The 26457-nt window shown below is 45.8% G+C and overlaps 2 protein-coding genes across 20 annotated transcripts in view; both read right to left on the bottom strand.

The window, feature by feature from the left end:
* Positions 1-17076, bottom strand: part of BCKDK (branched chain keto acid dehydrogenase kinase) — a 30829-nt gene extending 13753 nt beyond the window's left edge. For 3 of the 11 annotated variants that reach the window (XM_085593601.1, XM_085593599.1, XM_085593600.1), the window contains exons 1-7: positions 16761-17076; positions 9657-9923; positions 7188-7256; positions 4635-4745; positions 3228-3275; positions 1132-1251; positions 75-173 (exon numbers count right to left, since the gene is read on the bottom strand). In XM_085593601.1, the coding sequence (XP_085449727.1) occupies positions 75-173; positions 1132-1251; positions 3228-3275; positions 4635-4745; positions 7188-7256; positions 9657-9923; positions 16761-17061 (1015 nt within the window). In that variant the 5' untranslated portion in view covers positions 17062-17076. Of the gene's footprint in view, positions 1-74; positions 174-1131; positions 1252-3227; positions 3276-4634; positions 4746-7187; positions 7257-9656 lie in introns of all 11 variants that reach the window. The other 8 variants (XM_085593604.1, XM_085593602.1, XM_085593606.1 and 5 more) reach the window with 7 other exon arrangements.
* A 1174-nt stretch (positions 17077-18250) lies between these two features.
* Positions 18251-26424, bottom strand: LOC110483486 (vitamin K epoxide reductase complex subunit 1). 9 transcript variants are annotated; one of them, XR_014958735.1, is made up of 5 exons: positions 26249-26424; positions 23258-23367; positions 20476-20716; positions 20291-20308; positions 18251-20238 (listed from the first exon to the last, which is right to left on the bottom strand). XR_014958735.1 is itself a non-coding variant. In XM_085593617.1 (4 exons), the coding sequence occupies exons 1-3, from the start codon at positions 26404-26406 to the stop codon at positions 20514-20516; spliced, it is 471 nt and encodes a 156-aa protein (XP_085449743.1). In that variant the 5' UTR covers positions 26407-26424; the 3' UTR covers positions 18251-20308; positions 20476-20513. The 9 variants fall into 9 exon arrangements, 7 of the variants coding, with proteins under 7 accessions (XP_085449743.1, XP_085449746.1, XP_085449742.1 ...); XR_014958734.1 differs by having other exon boundaries at positions 18251-19985; positions 20184-20716; XM_085593617.1 differs by having other exon boundaries at positions 18251-20308.
* Positions 26425-26457: the final 33 nt, after the last annotated feature.

Genomic DNA, 26457 nt, shown 5'->3' with positions numbered 1-26457 from the left:
GGGATCCATGGGATCCATAGGTGAGCTCAGGGGTCTATAGGATGTACGGGACGTATGGAATCCATAGGTCTCACCCTCTCCTCGTGCAGCCCCAGGTGATGCGCCGCCAGCATCCGCATCCCCAGGCGCGACGTCAGCGTCTGGTCCAGGAACGGCCGCAGCAGCCGCGGGTCCTGACACGCCAACGACACGCCAACGACACGGCAACGACATGGAAAGGACACGTGAGACACGTGAGACACGTGAGAGACGGGAATGACACGGAAATGACATGGAAAGGACACGTGAGACACACGTGAGAGACGGGAACGACACGGGAACGACATGGGAAGGACACGTGAGGCACGTGAGACATGTGAGAGACGGGAATGACACAGGAACGACACGGGAAGGACATGGGAAAAACACGGGAAGGACACGGGAACGACACAGGAGGGACATGGGAACAACACGGGAGGGACACATGAGGAACACGTGAGGGACACGTGAGACACATGAGTCGGTGTGGCTCCAATGAAACGTCCCCAGGCGTGTCACATGTGTCACATGTGTGTCACACGTGTGTTACCTGTCCCAGGTGTCTCACACACGTCTCACACGTGTCACACACGTGTCACACACGTGTCACACACGTGTCACACACGTGTCACGTGTCTCACACATGCACACGCGTGTCACACGTGTGTCACCTGTATGTGTCTCTGGCACTCCCGCAGCCCCTCGGCCAGCAGCGTGTGTGACCCCAGTGTGTCACATACGTGTGTTACCTGTCCCAGGTGTCTCACACATGTCTCACACGTGTCACACACGTGTCTCTCACACGTGTCACACACGCGTGTCCCACGCGTGTCACCTGTATGTGTCTCTGGCACTCTCTCAGCCCCTCGGCCAGCAGCGTGTGTGACCCTACTGGGTCACACGTGTGTCACCTGTCCCAGGTGTCACACACGTGTCACACACGCGTGTCCCACGCGTGTCACCTGTATGTGTCTCTGGCACTCCCGCAGCCCCTCGGCCAGCAGCGTGTGTGACCCCAGTGTGTCCCACACGTGTGTCACCTGTCCCAGGTGTCTCACACATGTCACGCACACATCTCACACGTCTCTCACACGCGTGTCCCACGCGTGTCACCTGTATGTGTCTCTGGCACTCCCTCAGCCCCTCGGCCAGCAGCGTCACCACGTCCCGGTGATCCTCCAGGAGCTGCCGGAGCAGCGCGCAGAACCGGGACTCGTCCGTGTGCACGTGGATCTGACACGGCAGTTACACGGGAATTACATGGGAGTTACGTGGGAGTTACACACAGGCGTGGCAATGGCAGCAGCTGTGCCCAGGGAACCCCAAAACCCCAAAATCCCCGTTTTTCACCCCATTTCCACCGGGTTTTTTTGCCCCGCCCCTCCCAGGTGTGCCCAGGTGTGCCCAGGTGTGTTTTCGGTGCCCCAGGTGCCCCAGGTGTGCCCAGGTACCCCAAAATGTGCCCCAGGTGAGTGCCCAGGTGTGCCCAGGTGTGTTTTGGGTACCCCCAGGTGAATTTTGGGTGCCCCAGGTGTGTTTTGAGTGTGCCCAGGTAACCCCAAAACCCCCAAAATCCCCGTTTTTCACCCCACTGCTCCTCCCACCTGTGCCCAGGTGTGCCCAGGTGTGTTTTGAGTGTGCCCAGGTGTGCCCAGGTGTGTTTTTACTCCCCGAGATGTGCCCAGGTGCCCCCAAAATCCCCGTTTTTCACCCCATTTCCACCAGGTTTTTATTGTCCTTCCCCTCCCAGGTGCCCCCAGGTGAGTTTTGGGTGCCCCAGGTGAGTTTTGGGTGCCCAGGTGTGTTTTGGGTGCCCCAGGTGTGCCCAGGTACCCCAAAATGTGCCCCAGGTGAGTGCCCAGGTACCCCCAGGTGTGCCCAGGTGAATTTTGGGCGCCCCCAGGTGTGTTTTGGGTGTGCCCAGGTGTGCCCAGGTAACCCCAAACCCCCCAAAATCCCCATTTTTCGCCCCATTTCCTCCGGGTTTTTTTTGCCCCACCCCTCCCAGCCGTGCCCAGGTGTGCCCAGGTGTGCCCAGGTGAGTGCCCAGGTGTGTTTTACCCCCCCAAAACCCCCCAAAATCCCCATTTTTCACCCCATTTCCCCCGGGTTTTTTTTGCTCTGCCCCTCCCAGGTGTGCCCCAGGTGTGCCCAGGTGTGTTTTCGGTGCCCCAAGTGTGCCCAGGTACCCCAAAATGTGCCCCAGGTGAGTGCCCAGGTGTGCCCAGGTGTGCCCAGGTGTGTTTTGGGTGTGCCCAGGTGCCCCAAACCCCCCAAAATCCCATTTTTCACCCCATTTCCACCGGGTTTTTTTTGCCCCGCCCCTCCCAGCCGTGCCCAGGTGCTCTCAGGTGTGCCCAGGTGTGTTTTGGGTGCCCCCAGGTGTGCCCAGGTGTGCCCAGGTGTGCCCAGGTGCCCCAAACCCCCAAAATCCCCATTTTTCACCCCATTTCCACCGGGTTTTTTTGTCCCGCCCCTCCCAGGTGTGCCCAGGTGTGCCCAGGTGTGCCCAGGTGTGCCAGGTGAGTGCCCAGGTGTGTTTTGGGTGTGCCCAGGTACCCCCAGGTGTGCCCAGGTGCCCCAAACCCCCCAAAATTCCCATTTTTCACCCCATTTCCACTGTGTTTTTTTTGCTCTGCCCCTCCCAGGTGTGCCCAGGTGTGCCCAGGTGTGCTCAGGTGTGCCAGCTGTGCCCAGGTGAGTTTTTACCCCCCCAAACCTCCCCAAAATCCCCATTTTTCACCCCATTTCCACCGGGTTTTTATTGTCCTTCCCCTCCCAGCTGTGCCCAGGTGTGTTTTGGGTGCCCCAGGTGAATTTTCGGTGCCCCAGGTGTGTTTTGGGTGCCCCAGGTGTGCCCAGGTACCCCAAAATGTGCCCCAGGTGAGTGCCCAGGTGCCCCCAGGTGTGCCCAGGTGTGTTTTGGGTGTGCCCAGGTACCCCCAGGTGTGCCCAGGTGTGTTTTGGGTGTGCCCAGGTACCCCCAGGTGTGCCCAGGTGTGTTTTGGGTGCCCCCAGGCATGCCCAGGTGTGTTTTTACTCCCCGAAACGTGCCCAGGTAACCCCAAAATCCCCATTTTTCACCCCATTTCCCCCGGGTTTTTTTTGCCCCGCCCCTCCCAGCTGTGCCCAGCTGTGCCCAGGTGTGCCCAGGTGTGCCCAGGTGTGCCCAGGTGTGCCAGCTGTGCCAGCTGTGCCCGCTCGCTCACCGGGGGGAAGTCGCTGAGCTTCTGGAAGGCGCGGATGTAGAGCTCGTGCTGGGAGAGGGGAGAGGTCAGAGCAGCCCCAAAATTCCCCGAATTTTGGGGATTTTTGGGGATTTTTGGGGATTTTTGGGGAATTTTTGGAAATTTTTAGGGATTTTTGGGGATTTTTTGGGGATTTTTTGGAAATTTTTAGGGATTTTTGGGGATTTTTTGGGGATTTTTTAGGGATTTTTTGGGGAAATCTTGGGGATTCCTTGAGGATTTTTGGGGATTTTTTTGGGATTTTAAAGAATTTTTGGGGAATTTTGGGAAAGTTTGGGGGAATGCAGGGAATTTTGGGGGATTTTTTGGGAGATTTTTAGGGAAGCTTTGGGGGTTTTTAGGGATTTTTTGGGAATTTTGGGGATTTTTTTGGGAATTTTTTGAGAATTTTGGGGATTTTTTGGGGAATTTTGGGGATGTTTTTGAGAATTTTGGGGGATTTTAAAGAATTTTAATGGATTTTTCGGGAATTTTGGGGGATTTTAAGGGAGGGTTTGGGGGATTTTTGGGGATTTGGGGATTTTTGGGGAATTTTTTGGGGATTTTTGGGGGATTTTTGGGGAAGTTTTGGGGAATTTGGGGGATTTTAAAGAATTTTTTGGGATTTTTGGGGAATTTTGGTGAAGTTTTGGGGATTTTTGGGGATTTTTTGGGGATTTTTGGTGATTTTTTAGGAATTTTGGGGATTTTTTGAGATCTTTGGGGATTTTGGAGGATTTTCGGGGAATTTTTGGGGATTTTGGGAGATTTTTGGGGATTTTTGGGGGATTTTTGGGGAAGTTTTGGGGAATGTCGGAAACTTTTTTGGAGATTTTTGGGGAGATTTTTGGGGGAACTTTCAGGATTTTTTGGGCATTTTTGGGGAATTTTTGGGAATTTTAAATAACTTTTAGGGATTTTTGGGGAATTTTGGGGGCTTTTTTGGGGGCTTTTGGGTGATTTAGGTTGGTTTTTTTTTGGGGAATTTTTGTAGATTTGGGGGATTTCAAAAAATTTTTGGAGATTTTTTTAGGATTTTTTGGGGGGAATTTTGGCAATTTTTGTGATTTTCTTTTATTTTTCAAATACTTTTAATTTTTTTTTTAATTTTTCTGTAATTAATTCCCAATTATTTTTGGTACATCAGGGAATTTTGAGCTCCTATTTAAATTTTTGGATATTTGGGATTTTTTAAAAAAAATTCTTATTTAACTTTCAGAATTCTTCATTTTAATTTCAATTTTTGGCCGTTTTTTCGCCATTTTTTCACCGATTTTTTCCCGATTTTTTCCCGATTTTTCCCCGATTTTTTGCGGAATTTCCGGGAATTTCGCCCCCCTTTAAATTTTGGGTCTAATTCGGGAATTTTTGGGACTTTTGGGCGCTCACCACGTGCAGGATGGTCGGGTTGCAGCCGATGATGAAGGGAAGGTTCCGGAATCCCTGGATCCGGTGGGCGATGCGCACGGGCAGCTCCTGCTGCAGGTACCGGGCACTTTTCTGACCAAAAAAAACCCAATTTTGGGAAAAATCCTCATTTTTTACCACCCTCAGGCCCTCCTGGCAATCCGGGAATTTTCACACCCAAATTTCGGGGGGTTCTGCCCAACCAAAAGCAAAAAATTCCCTCAAAAATTTCAATTTTTACACAAAAATATTTCAATTTTTTAGTCTGAAATTTTCAATTTTTACACGAAAATATTTCAAATTTTTACATGAAAAAATTTCAATTTTTACATGAAAAAATTTCAATTTTTTACTCCGAAATTTTCAATTTTTACGTGAAAAAAATTCAATTTTTTTTAGTCCAACATATTCAATTTCTACCCCCAAATTTTCCACTTTCACACTAAAATTTTAGGTTTTCCAAAACATTTTAAGTTCTACCCCCAAATTTTCAACTTTCTCTCCAAAATTTTTAATTTTCCCCAAAATTTTCCATTTTACCCCAGAATTTTCCATTTTTACACCAAAAATTTCCCCATTTTTACCCAAAAATTGCAATTTTCCTCAATAATTTTTGTTTTACCCCAAAATTTCAATTTTCCCCTATAATTTTCATTTTACCCCAAAAGTTTCCATTTTTACTCCAAAACTGAAATTTTCACCTGAAAAGTTTCCATTTTTACCCCAAAATTTTGAATTCTTATCCCAAATTTTCAATTTTCACCCCAAAATTTTTATTTTTTACACCAAAATTTTAAATTTTCCTCAAAAATTTTAAATTTTATCCCAAAATTCTCAATTTTTACCCCAAAACTTCCAATTTTAACCCCAAATGTTTATTTTTTTCCCATTTTCCTCAAGAATCTTAAATTTCACCCCCAAAAATTTTCAATTTTCACCTCAAAATTTTAATTTTATGCACTAAAATTTTCCTCAAAAATTTTCAATTTTACCTCCAAAGTTTTCAAATTTCACCCCAAAAATTTTTAATTTTCCCCCAAATTTTAAATTTTACCCCAAAATTTTCAATTTTCACCCCAAATTTTTCCATTTTTACCCCAGAATTTTCAATTTCACCCCAAAAATTTTTAATTTTCCCCAAATTTTATATTTTACCCCAGAATTCTCAATTTTCAGCCCCAAAATTTTAATTTTTCCCCAAATTTTAACTTTTACCCCAGAATTCTCAAATTTCACCCCAAAATTTTTAATTTCCCCCCAAATTTTAAATTTTACCTCACAATTTTCAATTTTCACCCCAAAAATTTTTAATTTTACCCCAAAATTTTAAATTTTCACCCCAAATTTTTCCATTTTTACCCCAGACTTTTCAATTTCACCCCAAAAATTTTTAATTTTCCCCAAATTTTATATTTTACCCCAGAATTCTCAATTTTCAGCCCAAAAATTTTAATTTTCCCCCAAATTTTAACTTTTACCCCAGAATTCTCAAATTTCAACCCAAAATTTTTAATTTCCCCCAAATTTTAAATTTTACCTCAGAATTTTCAATTTCACCCCAAAAATTTTTAATTTTCCCCCAAATTTTAAATTTTACCCCAAAATTTTCAAATTTCACCCCAAAATTTTCAATTTTCACCCCAAATTTTTCCATTTTTACCCCAGACTTTTCAATTTCACCCCAAAAATTTTTAATTTTTCCCCAAATTTTAACTTTTACCCCAGAATTCTCAATTTTTATCCCAAAAATTTTAATTTTCCCCCAAATTTTAAATTTTACCTCAGAATTTTCAATTTCACCCCAAAATTTTCAAATTTCACCCCAAAAATTTTTAATTTTCCCCCAAATTTTAAATTTTACCCCAAAATTTTCAATTTTCACCCCAAACTTTTCAATTTTCACCCCAAATTTTTCCATTTTTACCCCAGACTTTTCAATTTCACCCCAAAAATTTTTAATTTTCCCCAAATTTTATATTTTACCCCAGAATTCTCAATTTTCAGCCCAAAAATTTTAATTTTTCCCCAAATTTTAACTTTTACCCCAGAATTCTCAAATTTCACCCCAAAAATTTTTAATTTTCCCCCAAATTTTAAATTTTACCCCAAAATTTTCAATTTTCACCCCAAATTTTTCCATTTTTACCCCGTAATTTTCAAATTTCACCCCATAATTTTCAAATTTCACTGCAAAATTTTCAATTTTCACCCCAAATTGTTCCATTTTTACCCCAGAATTTTCAAATTTCACCCCAAATTTTTCCATTTTTACCCCGGAATTTTCAAATTTCTCCCCAAAATTTTCAATTTTCACCCCAAATTTTTCCATTTTTACCCCGGAATTTTCAAATTTCTCCCCAAAATTTTCAATTTTCACCCCAAATTTTTCCATTTTTACCCCGGAATTTTCGAATTTCACCCCCAAATTTTCAATTTTAGCAAACCTCCCCCCCCACAAAATTCAGGAAAAACCCCAAATTTTAGGAAACCCTCCCAAAATTTTGGGGACCCCCCGAATTTGGGGTCCCCCCTCACCAGGATGTGGCTGCCGTCCTGCGAGCGCCCCGAGTAGAGCATGGTGGTGGGGGTCAGGCGCACCGAGGGCTGAATTTGGGGGAAAAAAAGGAGATTTTGGGATTTCTCCCCAATTTGGGGAACGGGAGACCCCAAATTTGGGCTAAAATCCGTCCCAAAACGGAGCTAAAATCAAGGAAAAATGAGCAAAAATGGCTCAAAAATCTGTCCCAAAATCCCCCTAAAATCCCCTAAAAATGATTCCAAAATAAGCCAAAAATGGCTCAAAAATCTGTCCCAAAATCCCCCTAAAATCCCCTAAAAATGATTCCAAAATAAGCCAAAAATGGCTTAAAAATCTGTCCCAAAAATCCCCCAAAAATGGCCCCAAAATCTGTCCCAAAAATTGCTCCAAAATTGGCCAAAAATGGCCCAAAAATCCTTCCAAGAATGGTTCCAAAATCTGCCAAAAATGGCCCAAAAATCCCTCTCAAAATGGCCCCAAAATCCCCTAAAAATGGCTGCAAAATCAGCCAAAAATGGCCCAAAAATCCCTCCCAAAATGGCCCCAAAATCTCAAAAAAATGGCTGCAAAATCGGCCAAAAATTGGCTCAAAAATTCGTCCTGAAGTGGTCCCAAATGCCCCAAAAATGGCTCAAAAATCCCCTAAAAGTGGCCCCAAAAAAGCCCCAAAATCCCCCAAAAATGGCCCCAAAATCCCTCCCAAAATGGCTCCAAAAATTGCCCCAAAATCCCCCAAAAATGGCTCCAAAAAAGCCCCAAAATCCACCTAAAATGGCCCCAAAATCTCCCCCAAACAACCCCAAATCCCAGATAAATTTGGGGAGGGGTCTCCCCGAATTTGGGGAGGGGTCTCACCCTCATGAAAACATCAAAGACCCCAAATCCCCCCAAAATCCCTCCCAAAACCCCCCAAAAACACTCAAAACGACCCCAAATCCCACCCAAACGCCCCGAAATCCCGGTTAAAATTGGGGAGGGGGTCCCCCCGAATTTGGGGAGGGGTCTCCCCGGATTTGGGGAGGGGTCTCACCCTCATGAAAACATCAAAGACCCCAAATCCCCCCAAAATGGCTCCACAACGACCCCAAATCCCCCCAAAATGGCCCCAAATCCCCCCCAAACGCCCCCAAATCCCGGTTAAAATTGGGAAGGGGTCCCGCAATTTGGGGAGGGGTCTCCCCGGAATTCGGGGAGGGGTCTCACCCTCTCTGTGACCACACCAAGAACCCCAAATCCCCCCAAAATTGCCCCAAATCCCCCCCAAACGGCCCCAAATCCCACCCAAACAACCCCAAATCCTGGTTAAAATTGGGGAGGGGGTCCCCCCGAATTTGGGGAGGGGTCTCCCCGGAATTTGGGGAGGGGTCTCACCCTCTCTGTGACCACACCAAGAACCCCAATTCCCCCAAAATCCCTCCCAAAACCCCCCAAAAGCACTCAAAATGACCCCAAATCCCACCCAAATGCCCCCAAATCCTGGTTAAAATTGGGGAGGGGGTCCCCCAAATTTGGGGAGGGGTCTCCCCGGAATTCGGGGAGGGGTCTCACCCTCATGAAAACATCAAAGACCCCAAATCCCCTCAAAATCCCCCTCAAATGTCCTGAAATGGACCCCAAACGACCCCAAATCCCCCCCAAACGCCCCCAAATCCCGGTTAAAATTGGGGAGGGGGTCCCCCAAATTTGGGGAGGGGTCTCCCGGAATTTGGGGAGGGGTCTCACCCTCATGAAAACATCAAAGACCCCAAATCCCCCCGAAATGGCTCCAAAATGGCCCCAAATCCCCCCAAAATGGCCCCAAATCCCCCCCAAACGCCCCCAAATCCCGGTTAAAATTGGGGAGGGGGTCCCCCCAATTTGGGGAGGGGTCTCCCGGAATTTGGGGAGGGGTCTCACCCTCATGAAAACATCAAAGACCCCAAATCCCCCCAAAATGGCTCCACAACGACCCCAAATCCCCCCAAAACGGCCCCAAATCCCACCCAAACAACCCCAAATCCCGGTTAAAATTGGGGAGGGGGTCCCCCCGAATTTGGGGAGGGGTCTCCCCGGAATTTGGGGAGGGGTCTCACCCTCATGAAAACATCAAAGACCCCAAATCCCCCCAAAATCCCCCTCAAATGTCCTGAAATGGACCCCAAATGACCCCAAATCCCTCCCAAATGATCCCAAATCCTGGATAAATTTGGGGAGGGGTCTCCCTGCAATTCGGGGAGGGGGTTCCCCCAATTTGGGGAGGGGTCTCCCCGGAATTTGGGGAGGGGTCTCACCCTCATGAAAACATCAGAGACCCCAAATCCCCCCAAAATGGCTCCACAACGACCCCAAATCTCCCCAAAACGGCCCCAAATCCCCCCCAAACGGCCCCAAATCCCCCCCAAACGCCCCCAAATCCCGGTTAAAATTGGGGAGGGGGTCCCCCAAATTTGGGGAGGGGTCTCCCCGAATTCGGGGAGGGGTCTCACCCTCTCGGCGGCGGCATCGATGGCGGGCTGGTGGTAGAAGGAGGTGACGGCCTTGCAGCGCTCCCGCGCCAGGTCCGGCGGCGTTTGGTCGCCGGCGCCGCGGGCGGGGGGATTTTGGGGGACCCCTCCCCCCCTGAGGGGGTTTTGGGGGACCCCTCCCCACCCCAGGGGGGCATTTTTGGGGGTCCCACCCCCCCCCCAGGGGGGAGTTTGGGGGGTCGCTGCCCCACCTCGAAGACCCCCCCCCAAAAGGCGCCGCAGCATCTCCTGTGGGGGGGAGGGGAGAGGGGAGGAAGGGGTTAATGGGGGGAGGGGAACCCCCAAAAAATTAAATTTTGGGGGGGGGTTCAAGGAGAGACCCCAAAATCCACCCAAAGGACCCGAAAATTCGCTAAAATTACCCCAAAATCCACACAAAAAACCCCAAAAAGCTCAGCAAGAAAAGACCCCAAAATCCACCCAAATAACCCCAAAAATCCCCTAAAATTATCCCAAAATCCACCCAAATAACCCCAAAAATCCCTTCCAGAAAAGATCCCAAAATGCCCTAAAATGACCCCAAAATCCAACCAAAAAAACCCAAAAAGCTCAGCAAGAAAAGAACCCAAAATCTGCCCAAAGGACCCCGAAAATTGCCTAAAATGACCCCAAAATCCACCCAAGTAACCCCAAAAATCCCTTCCATAAAAGATCCCAAAATGCCTTAAAATGACCCCAAAATCCACCCAAAAAAACTCCAAAAATCTCATCAAGGAAAGATCCCAAAAGTCCCCCAAAGGACCCCAAAAATCTCCTGAAATTACCCCAAAATCCACCCGAAGGACCCCGAAAATTGCCTAAAATAACCCCAAAAATCCCTTCCAGAAAAGATCCCAAAATGCCTTAAAATGATCCCAAAATCCACCCAAAGGACCCCAAAAATTTGCTAAAATTACCCCAAAATCCACCCAAAAAAACCCAAAAAGCTCAGCAAGAAAAGACCCCAAAAATTGCCTAAAATTACCCCAAAATCCACCCAAAAAAACCCAAAAAGCTCAGCAAGAAAAGAACCCAAAATCCGCCCAAATAACCCCAAAAATCCCCTAAAATTACCCCAAAATCCACCCAAATAACCCCAAAAAGCTCATCAAGAAAAGAACCCAAAATCCGCCCAAAGGACCCCGAAAATTGCCTAAAATTACCCCAAAATCCACCCAAAAAAACTCCAAAAATCTCATCAAGGAAAGATCCCAAAAGTCCCCCAAAGGACCCCAAAAATCCCCTAAAATTATCCCAAAATCCACCCGAAGGACCCCGAAAATTGCCTAAAATAACCCCAAAAATCCCTTCCAGAAAAGATCCCAAAATGCCTTAAAATGACCCCAAAATCCACCCAAAGGACCCCAAAAATTCGCTAAAATTACCCCAAAATCCACCCAAAAAAACTCAGCAAGAAAAGAACCCAAAATCTGCCCAAATAACCCCAAAAATCCCCTAAAATTACCCCAAAATCCACCTAAATAACCCCAAAAATCCCTTCCAGAAAAGATCCCAAAATGCCCTAAAATGACCCCAAAATCCACCCAAAGAATCCCAAAAATTGGCTAAAATTGCCCCAAAATGCACCCAAAAAAACTCAGCAAGAAAAGAACCCAAAATCCACCCAAAGGACCCCAAAAATCCCTTCCAGAAAAGATCCCAAAATGCCCTAAAATGACCCCAAAATCCACCCAGAGGACCCCGAAAATTGCCTAAAATGACCCCAAAAATCCCTTCCAGAAAAGATCCCAAAATGCCTTAAAATGACCCCAAAATCCACCCAAAGAACCCCAAAAATTCGCTAAAATTACCCCAAAATCCACCCAAAAAACCCCAAAAAGCTCAGCAAGAAAAGAACCCAAAATCCGCCCAAAGGACCCCGAAAATTGCCTAAAATTACCCCAAAATCCACCCAAAAAAAACTCCAAAAAACTCATCAAGGAAAGATCCCAAAAGTCCCCCAAAGGACCCCAAAAATCTCCTGAAATTACCCCAAAATCCACCCGAAGGACCCCGAAAATTGCCTAAAATAACCCCAAAAATCCCTTCCAGAAAAGATCCCAAAATGCCTTAAAATGACCCCAAAATCCACCCAAATAACCCCAAAAATCCCTTCCAGAAAAGATCCCAAAATGCCTTAAAATGACCCCAAAATCCAACCAAAGAACCCCAAAAATCTCCTGAAATTACCCCAAAATCCACCCAAAAAACCCCAAAAAGCTCAGCAAGAAAAGAACCCAAAATCCGCCCAAAGGACCCCGAAAATTGCCTAAAATTACCCCAAAATCCACCCAAATAACCCCAAAAATCCCTTCCAGAAAAGATCCCAAAATGCCCTAAAATGACCCTAAAATCCACCCAAAAAAACTCCAAAAATCTCATCAAGGAAAGATCCCAAAATCCCCCAAAATTGCCCCAAAATTCACCCAAAGTACCCCAAAATCCACCCAAAAAACCTCCAAAAATCTCATCAAGAAAAGATCCCAAAAATCCCCTAAAATGACCCCAAAATCTGCCCAAATAACCCCAAAATCCCCTAAAATGACCCCAAAATCTGCCCAAAAACCCCCAAAAATCCCTTCAAGAAAAGCCCCTCAGAATTCCCCAAAACTCAAAATTTAAGAGGTCCAAAACCCCTTTTTATCCCCAAAAATCCCCTTAAAATTCCTCAAAAAATCAGATTTAAATATCCAGGACCATTTTTCCCCTCTGAGTTCCCCCAAAATTCAAATTTAAAAGGTTCAAAACCCCAAAAATTCGGATTTAAGTGTCTGGAACCACTTTTCCACTCAGAATTCCACCAAAAAAAAAATCTGATTTAAATATCCAGGACCCTTTTCCCCCCTCAGAATTCCTCAAAAATCAAAATTTAAAAGGTCCAAAACACTTTTTCCCCTCAAAATCCCCCCAAAACCCCCTTAAAATTCCTCAAAAAATAAGATTTAAATATCCAGGACCGTTTTTCCCTCAGAATTCCTCCCAAAAAACCCAAAAACTCCTCAGGGCCCCTTTTCCCCTCAGAATTCCTAAAAAAAAAAATCAGATTTAAATATCCAGGACCGTTTTTCCCCTCAGAATTCCTCAAAAAAAAATCAGATTTAAATATCCAGGAGCCCTTTTCCCCCTCCGAATTCCTCAAAAAAAAATCAGATTTAAATATCCAGGACCCTTTTTCCCCTCAGAATTCCTCAAAAAAAATCAGATTTAAATATCCAGGACACTTTTGCCCTCAGAATTCCCCCAAAAAACCACTCCGGGACCCTTTTTCCCCTCAGAATTCCTCAAAAAAAATCAGATTTAAATATCCAGGACACTTTTTCCCCTCAGAATTCCTCAAAAAAAAATCAGATTTAAATACCCAGGACACTTTTTCCCCTCAGAATTCCTCAAAAAAAAAATCAGATTTAAATACCCAGGACACTTTTCCCCTCAGAATTCCTCAAAAAAAATCATATTTAAATACCCAGGACACTTTTCCCCTCAGAATTCCCCCAAAAACTACTCAGGGCCCCTTTTCCCCCTCAGAATTCCTCAAAAAAAAAATCAGATTTAAATATCCAGGACCCCTTTTCCCCCTCAGAATTCCTCAAAAAAAATCATATTTAAATATCCAGGACCCTTTTCCCCCTCAGAATTCCTCAAAAAAAATCAGATTTAAATACCCAGGACACTTTTACCCCTCAGAATTCCTCAAAAAAAAATCAGATTTAAATACCCAGGACACTTTTACCCCTCAGAATTCCTCAAAAAAAATCATATTTAAATATCCAGGACCGTTTTCCCCTCAGAATTCCTCCCTAAAAAAACACTCCGGGACCCTTTTCCCCTCAGAATTCCACCAAAATAAAAACTCAGAAGGTCCAGAACCCCAAAAATTCGGATTTAAGTATCCGGAACTCCTTTCCCCCTCATAATCCCCCTAAAAAAACACTCCGGGACCCTTTTTTCACCAAAACCACCTAAATATTCCTCAAAAATAAAGGATTTAAATATCCAGGACCGTTTGCCCCTCAGAATTTCCCTAAAAATTCCTCAGGGCCCCTTTTTCCCCTCGGAATTCCTCAAAAAAAATCAGATTTAAATACCCAGGACACTTTTTCCCCTCAGAATTCCTCAAAAAAAAAATCAGATTTAAATATCCAGGACCCTTTTCCCTCAGAATTCCTCCCAAAAAACCACTCCGGGACCCTTTTTCCCCTCAGAATTCCTAAAAAAAAAATCAGATTTAAATACCCAGGACCCTTTTCCCCCTCAGAATTCCTCAAAAAAAAATCAAATTTAAATATCCAGGACCCTTTTCCCCCTCAGAATTCCTCAAAAAAAAATCAAATTTAAATATCCAGGACCCTTTTCCCCCTCAGAATTCCACCAAAATAAAAAACTCAGAAGGTGCAGAACCCCAAAAATTCGGATTTAAGTATCCGGAACTCCTTTTCCCCTCATAATCCTCCTAAAAAAACACTCCGGGACCTTTTTTCACCAAAACCACCTAAATATTCCTCAAAAATAAAGGATTTAAATATCCAGGACCGTTTGCCCCTCAGAATTTCCCTAAAAATTCCTCACGGCCCCTTTTTCCCCTCAGAATTCCTCAAAAAAAAAAAAAAAAATCAGATTTAAATATCCAGGAGCCCTTTTCCCCCTCAGAATTCCTCAAAAAAAATCATATTTAAATACCCAGGACATTTTTCCCCTCAGAATTCCTCAAAAAAAAAAATCAGATTTAAATATCCAGGACCCTTTTCCCCCTCAGAATTCCTCAAGAAAAAATCATATTTAAATATCCAGGACCCTTTGCCCTCAGAATTCCCCCAAAAAACCACTCCGGGACCCTTTTTCCCCTCAGAATTCCTCAAAAAAAAATCAGATTTAAATACCCAGGACCCTTTTTCCCCTCAGAATTCCCCCAAAAAAACACTCCGGGACCCTTTTTCCCCTCAGAATTCCTCAAAAAAAAATCAGATTTAAATACCCAGGACCCTTTTTCCCCTCAGAATTCCCCCAAAATAAAAACTCAGAAGGTGCAGAACCCCAAAAATTCGGATTTAAGTATCCAGAACTCCTTTTCCCCCTCATAATCCTCCTAAAAAAACACTCCAGGACCCTTTTTTCACCAAAACCACCTAAATAGTCCTCAAAAATAAAGGATTTAAATATCCAGGACCGTTTTTCCCCTCAGAATTCCTCAAAAAAAAGCAGATTTAAATATCCAGGACCCTTTTCCCTCAGAATTCCTCCCAAAAAACCACTCCGGGACCCTTTTCCCCCTCAGAATTCCTCAAAAAAAAAATCATATTTAAATTTCTAGGACCGTTTTTCCCTCAGAATTCCTCCCTAAAAAAACACTCCGGGACTCCTTTTACCCCTCAGAATTCCCCCAAAATAAAAACTCAGAAGGTGCAGAACCCCAAAAATTCGGATTTAAGTATCCGGAACTCCTTTCCCCCTCATAATCCCCCTAAAAAAACACTCTGGGACCCTTTTTTCACCAAAACCACCTAAATATTCCTCAAAAATAAAGGATTTAAATATCCAGGACCGTTTTCCCCTCAGAATTCCCCCAAAAACTCCTCAGGACTCCTTTTACCCCTCAGAATTCCTCAAAAAAAATCAAATTTAAATATCCAGGACCCTTTTCCCCCTCAGAATTCCTCAAAAAAAAAATCAGATTTAAATATCCAGGACCCCTTTTCCCCCTCAGAATTCCTCAAAAAAAATCAGATTTAAATATCCAGGACCCCTTTTCCCCCTCAGAATTCCTCAAAAAAAATCATATTTAAATATCTAGGACCCTTTTTCCCCTCAGAATTCCTCAAAAAAAATCAGATTTAAATACCCAGGACACTTTTTCCCCTCAGAATTCCTCAAAAAAAAAATCAAATTTAAATATCTAGGACCGTTTTTCCCTCAGAATTCCTCCCTAAAAAACCACTCCGGGACTCCTTTTACCCCTCAGAATTCCCCCAAAAGAAAAACTCAGAAGGTCCAGAACCCCAAAAATTCGGATTTAATTATCCGGAACTCCTTTTCCCCTCATAATCCCCCTAAAAAAACACTCCGGGACCCTTTTTTCACCAAAACCACCTAAATATTCCTCAAAAATAAAGGATTTAAATATCCAGGACCGTTTTTCCCCTCAGAATTCCTCAAAAAAAATCATATTTAAATACCCAGGACACTTTTCCCCTCAGAATTCCCCCAAAAATTCCTCAGGACCCCTTTTTCCCCTCAGAATTCCTCAAAAAAAATCAGATTTAAATACCCAGGACACTTTTCCCCTCAGAATTCCCCCGAAAACTCCTCAGGACTCCTTTTTCCCCTCAGAATTCCACCAAAATAAAAACTCAGAAGGTCCAGAACCCCAAAAATTCGGATTTAAGTATCCAGAACTCCTTTTCCCCCTCATAATCCCCCTAAAAAAACACTCCGGGATCCTTTTTTCACCAAAACCACCTAAATATTCCTCAAAAATAAAGGATTTAAATATCCAGGACCCTTTTCCCTCAGAATTCCTCAAAAAAAATCAGATTTAAATACCCAGGACACTTTTTCCCCTCAGAATTCCTCAAAAAAAATCAGATTTAAATACCCAGGACACTTTTCCCCTCAGAATTCCCCCAAAAATTCCTCAGGACTCCTTTTTCCCCTCAGAATTCCTCAAAAAAAAATCAGATTTAAATACCCAGGACATTTTTCCCCCTCAGAATTCCCCCAAAAACTCCTCAGGACTCCTTTTACCCCTCAGAATTCCACCAAAATAAAAACTCAGAAGGTCCAGAACCCCAAAAATTCGGATTTAAGTATCCGGAACTCCTTTTCCCCCTCATAATCCCCCTAAAAAAACCACTCCGGGACCTTTTATTCCCTTTTAAAACCCCCTCAGGAAGCATTTTTTCCCTTTAATCCTCCTCCATTCCCACCCCTCCGCCCTCCCCTCCTCCCCAAGCCCACGTCCCAAACACAACCCCGCTGTTCGTGCGCTTTTCCCTTTTCAATTCCCCCACTAAAACCTTTTAATTTTACCCCCAAAATCTTGGAAATTTACCCCCCAAAAAAATAATAATCTCCAAATTTTTCCCCCCTTACCAACCAGCGGCGCGGGGGCCTCCACACCTCCCCCGGTGTTCGGCTCGCAATGGATTCGTCCGTTCCCTCTCCTTTGGTTCTCCCTTCCTCCCCGCCCCCCCCCCCACGCTGGTTCATTGGTACGGTCCGGCCGCACTGCGCGCGCGCGGGAACGTGAGGGGCGGGGAGGAAATGGCGGGAAAATGGCGCCCCCTAGCGGACGAGGTATGAGGGCGGGGGGGGGGGGGATCGGGGTTTTGGGGCGAAAAAACCAAATTTTGGAGGTTTTATGAGGGGAAAAAAAGAAAAATAAAAGGATCATCGAGATTTAAATTAATTTTTTTTTTTGAGGGAATTTGAAGGGGGGAAAAGGAGTGAGGGAATTTTTTTTGGGGGGGGAAAGGTGGGGGGAAATGAGGGGGGAAAGGGAAAATCAAATTGGGAATTTAATTTTTTTTTTTTTTAAAGGGGGAATTGAGGAAAAAAGGGGAATTTTGGAGGTTTTTGGGGGGGAAATTGAGTGAAAAGTGGGAATTTTGGAGCTTTTTTGAGGGAAAATTGAGGAAAAAAGGGGAATTTTAAAGCATTTTTTAGGGAAAATTGAGGGGGAAATGGAAATCCCAATTTTGAATTTCCTTTTGGGGGGAAAATTGGGGGAAAATTGAGGGAAAATGGAAAATTTGGAGCTTTTTTGAGGAAAAACTGAGGAAAAAAGGGGAATTTTAAAGCATTTTTTAGGGAAAATTGAGGGGGAAATGGAAATCCCAATTTTGAATTTCCTTTTTGGGGGGAAATTGAGGAAAAAAGGAAAATTTGGAGCTTTTGGAGGGAAAATTAAAGAAAAAAAAAAAATAATTTTAGAGCATTTTTGAGGGAAAATTGAGGGGAAAATGGAAATTCCAAAATCTGAATTTCCTTTTTGGGGGAAAATTGAGGAAAAAAAGGAAAATTTGGAGCTTTTTTGAGGGAAAATTGAGGAAAATGGGAATTTTGGAGGTTTTTCAGGGAAAATGACGAAAAAGGGGAATTTTGGAGCATTTTTGAGGGAAAAATGAGGGAAAAATGGAAATTCCAAATCCTGAATTTTCTTTTCGAGGGAAAATTGAGGGGAAAAGGGAAATTTGGAGCTTTTTTGGGGGAAAATTGAAGAAAAAAGTGGAGTTTTGGAGCATTTTGAGGGAAAAATGAGGGGAAAAAGGGGGATTTTGGAGCTTTTTGGGGAAAATTGAGGAAAAAAGGGGAATTTTGAAGCTTTTTGAGGGAAAAATGGAAATCCCAAATTTCTTTTTTGGGGGAAATTTGAGGGAAAAATGGAAATCCCAAATTTTGAATTTCCTTTTTGGGGGAAAATTTGGTGGAAAAGGGGGTCCCACCAAGGGGTTTTGGGGGATTTCGGACAATTTTTGGTAATTTTTGATCATTTTAATGCCATTTTTTGGTCATTTAAGGCACTTTAATGTCAGTTTTAATAATTTTAAACCCATTTTTTACCCCTTTAAGGCACTTCAATGTCACTTTTGGTCACTTTAATGCCATTTTTGGTCACTTTAATGCCATTTTTGACTCATATAAAACACTTTAATTTCATTTTTGCTCCCTTTAATGCCATTTTTTACCCATTTTAGGGACTTCAATGTCACTTTTGGTCACTTTAATGCCATTTTTGACTCATTTAAAACACTTTAATTTCACTTTTGCTCCCTTTAATGCCATTTTTTACCCATTTTAGGCACTTCAATGTCACTTTTGGTCACTTTAATGCCATTTTTGCTCCCTTTAATACGACTTTTGATCACTTTAATGCAATTTTTTTCTCCTTTTAAGACACTTTAATGTAACTTTTCCTCCATTTCCTGGAACTTTGCCTCCCCCTACCCAAATTTTGGGTTAATTTCAGTCGATTTTGGGTCGTTTTCAGTTGGTTTTGGGTGGATTTCAGTCAGATTTGGGTGGTTTCAGGCCAGTGTCTCAATTTTGGGTGGTTTCGCTCAATTTTCGGCGTTTTCACCCAATTTTGGGTGCATTTTGCTAATTTTTTGTCATTTTCACTCAATTTTGGGCCAGTTTTTCTCAGTTTTGGTCCAATTTGGGCCATTTTCACCCCATTCTGGGCCATTTTCACTGGGTTTTGGGTCATTTTCACTCCATTTTAGATCATTTTCACTCCATTTTGGGTCATTTTCACTCCATTTTGGGCCATTTTCACTGGGTTTTGGGTCATTTTCACCCCATTTTGATCCAGTTTTTCTCCATTTTGGGCCGTTTTGGGTCATTTTCACCCCATTTTGATCCAGTTTTTCTCCATTTTGGGCCATTTTGGGTCATTTTCACCCCATTTTGATCCAGTTTTTCTCCATTTTGGGCCATTTTGGGTCATTTTCACCCCATTTTGATCCAGTTTTTCTCCATTTTGGGCCATTTTGGGTCATTTTCACCCCATTTTGATCCAGTTTTTCTCCATTTTGGGCCGTTTTGGGTCATTTTCACTGGGTTTTGGGTCATTTTCACCCCATTTTGATCCAGTTTTTCTCCATTTTGGGCCGTTTTGGGTCATTTTCACTCCATTTTGAGCCAGTTTTTCTCCATTTTGGGCCATTTTGGGTCATTTTCAATCCATTTTGATCCAGTTTTTCTCCATTTTGGGCCATTTTGGGTCATTTTCACCCCATTTTGATCCAGTTTTTCTCCATTTTGGGCCAGTTTGGGTCATTTTCACCCCATTTTGATCCAGTTTTTCTCCATTTTGGGCCAGTTTGGGTCATTTTCACTGGGTTTTGGGTCATTTTCAGTCCGTTTTGAGCCATTTTGGGTCATCTTCACCCCATTTGGAGCCGTTTTGGGTCATTTTCACCCAGTTTTGGGCCGTTTTGGGTCGTTTTCACTCCATTTTGATCCAGTTTTTCTCCATTTTGGGCCCTTTTGGGTCATTTTCACTCCATTTTGATCCAGTTTTTCTCCATTTTGGGCCATTTTGGGTCATTTTCACCCCATTTTGATCCAGTTTTTCTCCATTTTGGGCCAGTTTGGGTCATTTTCACTGGGTTTTGGGTCGTTTTCACTCCATTTTGATCCAGTTTTTCTCCATTTTGGGCCATTTTGGGTCATTTCCACTCCATTTTGGGTCCTTTTCACCCCATTTGGAGCCGTTTTGGGTCATTTTCACCCCGTTTTGGGCCGTTTTGGGTCGTTTTCACTCCATTTTGAGCCAGTTTTTCTCCATTTTGGGCCGTTTTGGGTCATTTTCACCTCATTTTGACCCAGTTTTTCTCCATTTTGGGCCATTTTGGGTCATTTTCACTGGGTTTTGGGTCATTTTCACTCCATTTTGATCCAGTTTTTCTCCATTTTGGGCCATTTTGGGTCATTTTCACTCCATTTTGGGTCATTTTCAATCCATTTTGAGCCGTTTTGGGTCATTTTCACTCCATTTTGGGTCATTTTCACTCCATTTTGGGTCATTTTCACCCCATTTTGAGCCAGTTTTTCTCCATTTTGGGCCGTTTTGGGTCATTTTCACTGGGTTTTGGGTCATTTTCACTCCATTTTGGGCCATTTTGGGTCATTTTCACCTCATTTTGATCCAGTTTTTCTCCATTTTGGGCCCTTTTGGGTCATTTTCACTGGGTTTTGGGTCATTTTCACCCCATTTTGATCCAGTTTTTCTCCATTTTGGGCCGTTTTGGGTCATTTTCACCTCATTTTGATCCAGTTTTTCTCCATTTTGGGCCATTTCCACTCCATTTTGGGTCCTTTTCACCCCATTTTGGGCCATTTTCACTCCCTTTTCCCCTTCTCCCCCCTCCACCTGCCGACGTTGAGCCCCAGCAGCGCCAGGTTAACCCCGTAGGTGCCGAGGCAGACCAGGCACAGGTCCCGGAGGCCGAAGAGCAGCACCCCCGCCAGCCACAGCGAGGCCAGCGCCGAGGCCACCGACGAGGCCACCAGGGCCACCGAGGCCACCCGGCCCCGCCGGACACCTGGGGAGAGAGGTCACACCAGTTCGGCCCAGTTGGGCCCAGTTTGGGCCCAGTTTGTCCTTAACGTTCCCAGTTTTTGCCCAGGTTTTCCCCGGTTTGGCCTCAGTTTCCCCAGTTTGTCTCAGTGTCCTCCCCAGTGTCCCCAAAGTGTCCCCAAGGCATTCCCAGTGTTCCCAGTTTGTCCCCAGTTTGTATTCCCAGTTTGTCCCCACCTCATTCCCAGTGTCCTCAATGTCCCCAGTTTGTCCCAGTTTGTATTCCCAGTTTGTCCCAGTTTGTATTCCCAGTTTGTCCCAGTTTGTCCCCACCTCATTCCCAGTGTCCTCAATGTCCCCAGTTTGTCCCAGTTTGTATTCCCAGTTTGTCCCAGTTTGTCCCCACCTCATTCCCAGTGTCCTCAATGTCCCCAGTTTGTCCCCAGTTTGTACTCCCAGTTTGTCCCCAGTTTGTCCCAGTTTGTCCCCACCTCATTCCCAGTGTCCTCAATGTCCCCAGTTTGTCTCAGTTTGTCCCCAGTTTGTATTCCCAGTTTGTTCCCAGTTTGGCCTTAACGTTCCCAGTTTGGCCCCAGTTTTTGCCCAGGTTTTCCCCAGTTTGGCCTCAGTGTCCCCAGTTTGTATTCCCAGTTTGGCCCAGTTTGGCCCAGCCACAGCGAGGCCAGCGCCGAGGCCACCGACGAGGCCACCAGGGCCACCGAGGCCACCCGGCCCCGCCGGACACCTGGGGAGAGAGGTCACACCAGTTCGGCCCAGTTTGGCCCAGTTTGGGCCCAGTTTGGCCTTAACGTTCCCAGTTTGTCCCCGGTTTTTACCCAGATTTTCCCCAGTTTGGTCTCAGTTTCCCCAGTTTGTCCCAGTGTCCTCCTCAGCTTCCTACCCAGTTTGTCCCCAGTTTGTATTCCCAGTTTGGCCCCAGTTTGTCCCCAGTTTGTATTCCCAGTTTGTCCCCAGTTTGTATTCCCAGTTTGTCCCAGTTTGTCCCAGTTTGTCCCCAGTTTGTATTCCCAGTTTGTCCCAGTTTGTATTCCCAGTTTGTATTCCCAGTTTGTCCCAGTTTGTATTCCCAGTTTGTCCCAGTTTGTCCCCACCTCATGCCCAGTGTCCTCAATGTCCCCAGTTTGTCCCAGTTTGTCTCAGTTTGTCCCCAGTTTGTATTCCCAGTTTGTTCCCAGTTTGGCCTTAACGTTCCCAGTTTGGCCCCAGTTTTTGCCCAGGTTTTCCCCAGTTTGGCCTCAGTGTCCCCAGTTTGTATTCCCAGTTTGGCCCAGTTTGTCCCAGTTTGGCCCAGCCACAGCGAGGCCAGCGCCGAGGCCACCGACGAGGCCACCAGGGCCACCGAGGCCACCCGGCCCCGCCGGACACCTGGGGAGAGAGGTCACACCAGTTTGGCCCAGTTTGGCCCAGTTTGGGCCCAGTTTGGCCTTAACGTTCCCAGTTTGTCCCCGGTTTGGCCTCAGTTTCCCCAGTTTGTCCCAGTGTCCTCCCCAGTGTCCCCAAGGCGTTCCCAGTGTTCCCAGTTTGTCCCAGTTTGTCCCCAGTTTGTATTCCCAGTTTGTCCCAGTTTGTCTCCACCTCATTCCCAGTGTCCTCAATGTCCCCAGTTTGTCCCAGTTTGTATTCCCAGTTTGTCCCAGTTTGTATTCCCAGTTTGTCCCAGTTTGTCCCCACCTCATTCCCAGTGTCCTCAATGTCCCCAGTTTGTCTCAGTTTGTCCCCAGTTTGTATTCCCAGTTTGTATTCCCAGTTTGGCCTTAACGTTCCCAGTTTGTCCCAGTTTGTCCCCAGTCCCTCCCAGTCCCTCCCAGTCCATCCCAGTGCCCCCAAACTCCCTCCCAGTCCATCCCAGTTCCCTTTAACCCCATCCCAGTCCCTCCCAGTCCATCCCAGTATAACCCAGTCCCCCCCAAACCCCCTCCCAGTTCCCTCCCAGTCCCTCCCAGTCCCCCCAAACCCCCTCCCAGTCCCTCCCAGTTCCCTCCCAGTCCCTCCCAGTCCCTCCCAGTTCCCTCCCAGTTCCCTCCCAGTCCCTCCCAGTCCCTCCCAGTCCCCCCAAACCCCCTCCCAGTCCCTCCCAGTCCCTCCCAGTTCCCTCCCAGTTTTTCCCAGTCCCTCCCAGTTCCCTCCCAGTCCCTCCCAGTTCCTCCCAGTTCCCTTTACTCCCCTCCCAGTCCCTCCCAGTTCCCTCCCAGTCCCTCCCAGTCCCTCCCAGTCCCCCCAAACCCCCTCCCAGTCCCTCCCAGTCCCTCCCAGTCCCCCCAAACCCCCTCCCAGTCCCTCCCAGTCCATCCCAGTCCCCCCAAACCCCCTCCCAGTCCCTCCCAGTCCATCCCAGTATAACCCAGTCCCCCCCAAACCCCCTCCCAGTCCCTCCCAGTGCCTCCCAGTCCCCCCAAACCCCCTCCCAGTCCCTCCCAGTCCATCCCAGTCCCCCCAAACCCCCTCCCAGTCCCTCCCAGTCCATCCCAGTATAACCCAGTCCCCCCCAAACCCCCTCCCAGTCCCTCCCAGTGCCTCCCAGTATAACCCAGTGCCCCGGGGTTACCCAGCAGCCCCTGCAGCAGGTAGAAGAGCAGCCCGATGGCGCCGTTGGGCACGTTCAGGGCGCTGGCCCCGCCCAGCACCGGCTCCACCAGCCCCAGGCCACGCCCCCACCTGGAAAAAGGGGCGTGGCAACGCCGGGACACGCCCACGAGCCGGTTAGACACGCCCCCGTGCCCATGTATGCAAATAAACCACGCCCCCGTGCCCATATATGCAAATAAACCACGCCTTCATGGCTATATATGCAAATAAACCACACATGCATGGCCATATATGCAAATAAACCTTGCCTTCATGGCCATATATGCAAATAAACCACGCCTTCATGGCTATATATGCAAATAAACCACGCCTTCATGGCCATATATGCAAATAAACCACACCTTCATGGCCATATATGCAAATAAACCAAGTGTTCATGGCCATATATGCAAATAAACCACGCCTTCATGGCCATATATGCAAATAAACCACGCCTTCATGCCCATATATGCAAATAAGCCACACATGCATGCCCATATCTGCAAACAAACCTCGCCTATATATGCAAATAAACCACGCCTTCATGGCCATATATGCAAATAAACCACACATGCATGGCCATATATGCAAATAAACCACACCTTCATGGCCATATATGCAAATAAACCACAACTTCATGGCCATATATGCAAATAAACCACGCCCCCGTGCCCATATATGCAAATAAACCTCGCCTTCATGGCCATATATGCAAATAAACCACACCTTCATGGCCATATATGCAAATAAACCACAACTTCATGGCCATATATGCAAATAAACCACGCCTTCATGGCCATATATGCAAATAAAGCTCGCCTTCATGGCCATGTATGCAAATAAACCACGTGTTCATGGCCATATATGCAAATAAACCATGCCTTCATGGCTATATATGCAAATAAACCACGCCTTCATGGCCATATATGCAAATAAACCACAACTTCATGGCCATATATGCAAATAAACCACGCCTTCATGGCTATATATGCAAATAAACCACGCCTTCATGGCCATATATGCAAATAAACCATGCCTTCATGGCTATATATGCAAATAAACCACGCCTTCATGGCCATATATGCAAATAAACCATGCCTTCATGGCTATATATGCAAATAAACCACGCCTTCATGGCCATATATGCAAATAAACCATGCCTTCATGGCCATATATGCAAATAAACCTCGCCTTCATGCCCATATATGCAAATAAACCACACATGCATGGCCATATATGCAAATAAACCACGCCTTCATGGCTATATATGCAAATAAACCACGCCTTCATGGCCATATATGCAAATAAACCATGCCTTCATGGCTATATATGCAAATAAACCACGCCTTCATGGCCATATATGCAAATAAACCATGCCTTCATGGCCATATATGCAAATAAAGCTCGCCTTCATGGCCATATATGCAAATAAACCACACATGCATGGCCATATATGCAAATAAACCATGCCTTCACGGCTATATATGCAAATAAACCTCGCCTTCATGCCCATATATGCAAATAAACCACACATGCATGCCCATATATACAAATAAACCACGTGTTCATGGCCATATATGCAAATAAACCACACATGCATGGCCATATATGCAAATAAGCCTCGCCTTCATGGCTATATATGCAAATAAACCAAGCCCCCATGCCCAGATATGCAAATAACCTACACAAACCATGCATTCATGCCCATGTATGCAAATAAACCACGCCTTCACAGCCATATATGCAAATAAACCAAGCCCCATGCCCATATATGCAAATAAACCATGCATTCATGCCCAAGTATGCAAATATACCATTCCCCCATGCCCATATATGCAAATAACCCATGCCTTCATGTCCATATATGCAAATAACCTACACAAACCACATCCCCATGCCCATATATGGAAATAAAATATGCAAATAATACATTCATGACTATATATGCAAATGACCCATACAAACCACGCCTCCAGTCCATATATGCAAATAAACTGCACAAGCCACGCCTCCGTGCCCAAATATGCAAATAACCCATGGAAACGTGCCCTATATGCAAATAACCCGTGCAAACCACGCCTCAATGCCCAAATATGCAAATAAACCGCACAAACCACGCCTCCGTGCCCAAATATGCAAATAACCTAAGGAAACGTGCCCATATATGCAAATAACCCATGCAAACCACGCCCCCGTGCCCAAATATGCAAATAACCCATGGAAACATGCCCATATATGCAAATAACCCATGCAAACCACGCCTTCATGCCCATATATGCAAATAAACCGCACAAACCACGCCCCCGTGCCCAAATATGCAAATAACCTAAGGAAATGTGCCCATATATGCAAATAACCCATGCAAACCACGCCTCCGTGCCCAAATATGCAAATAATCTATGCAAACGCGCTCATATATGCAAATAACCCGTGCAAACCACGCCTCCGTGCCCAAATATGCAAATAAACCGCACAAACCACGCCTCCATGCCCATATATGCAAATAAACCGCACAAACCACGCCTCCATGCCCAAATATGCAAATAACCTAAGGAAACGTGCCCATATATGCAAATAACCCATGCAAACCACGCCTCAATGCCCATATATGGATCTAATTAACATAAACCACGCCTCTTCCCGCAATCCATTCAATCCCCGCCCCTTTCTCCTCACTGGCCCCGCCCCTCCACCGCCATTGGCCGCCGCCTCACACAAGCCACGCCCACTCCCCTTCCCCTCACTCCCATTGGCCGCCGCCTCACGCAAGCCACGCCCACTACGGTTTCCCGCCAACACCGCCCCCTAGCGGCCCGCCCTTCCCCTCACTCCCATTGGCCGCCGCCTCACGCAAACCCCGCCCACTCCCCTTCCCCTCACTCCCATTGGCCGCCGCCTCACGCAAACCCCGCCCCCTCCCGTTCCCGCCCGCCCCCTCCCGTTGTTCCCGGGCCTTTCCCGGGGCTTTTACCGGGAGGAAAACACCCGAGTGCAGGACACCGAGGGCCCCAGGTCGCAGGCGGCTCGGTAGGACGGGTCCTTGGCCACCTCATGCTCCACATGCAGCGCGTACACCGACAGCGCCGCGCCCGCCACGCACAGCGCCGCCCGCAGCGCCGCCGCCATCATCCAACGCGATTGGGCGTCGCCGCTGCCACTCCCACCACCCCTCTTCGCTGA

This window comes from Lonchura striata, chromosome 16, assembly GCF_050655825.1.
Source record: "Lonchura striata isolate lonStrDom1 chromosome 16, ASM5065582v1, whole genome shotgun sequence".
NCBI classification, from domain to species: Eukaryota; Metazoa; Chordata; class Aves; order Passeriformes; family Estrildidae; genus Lonchura; species Lonchura striata.
Note: the sequence above shows the minus strand (reverse complement) of the source record. Positions and strands in the feature narration are given on the sequence as shown.

What these genes read in the sequence shown, in the direction of transcription:
- LOC110483486 (XM_077789572.2), bottom strand. Translation starts at nt 26,406, where the DNA reads ATGATGGCGGCGGCGCTGCGGGCGGCGCTGTGCGTGGCGGGCGCGGCG. An exon ending in ACTCGGGTGTTTTCCTCCCG is followed by an intron (nt 23,368 to 26,248) that starts GTAAAAGCCCCG and finishes CCCTTTTTCCAG; the next exon opens with GTGGGGGCGTGGCCTGGGGC. An exon ending in CCTGCTGCAGGGGCTGCTGG is followed by an intron (nt 22,078 to 23,257) that starts GTAACCCCGGGG and finishes CTCTCTCCCCAG; the next exon opens with GTGTCCGGCGGGGCCGGGTG.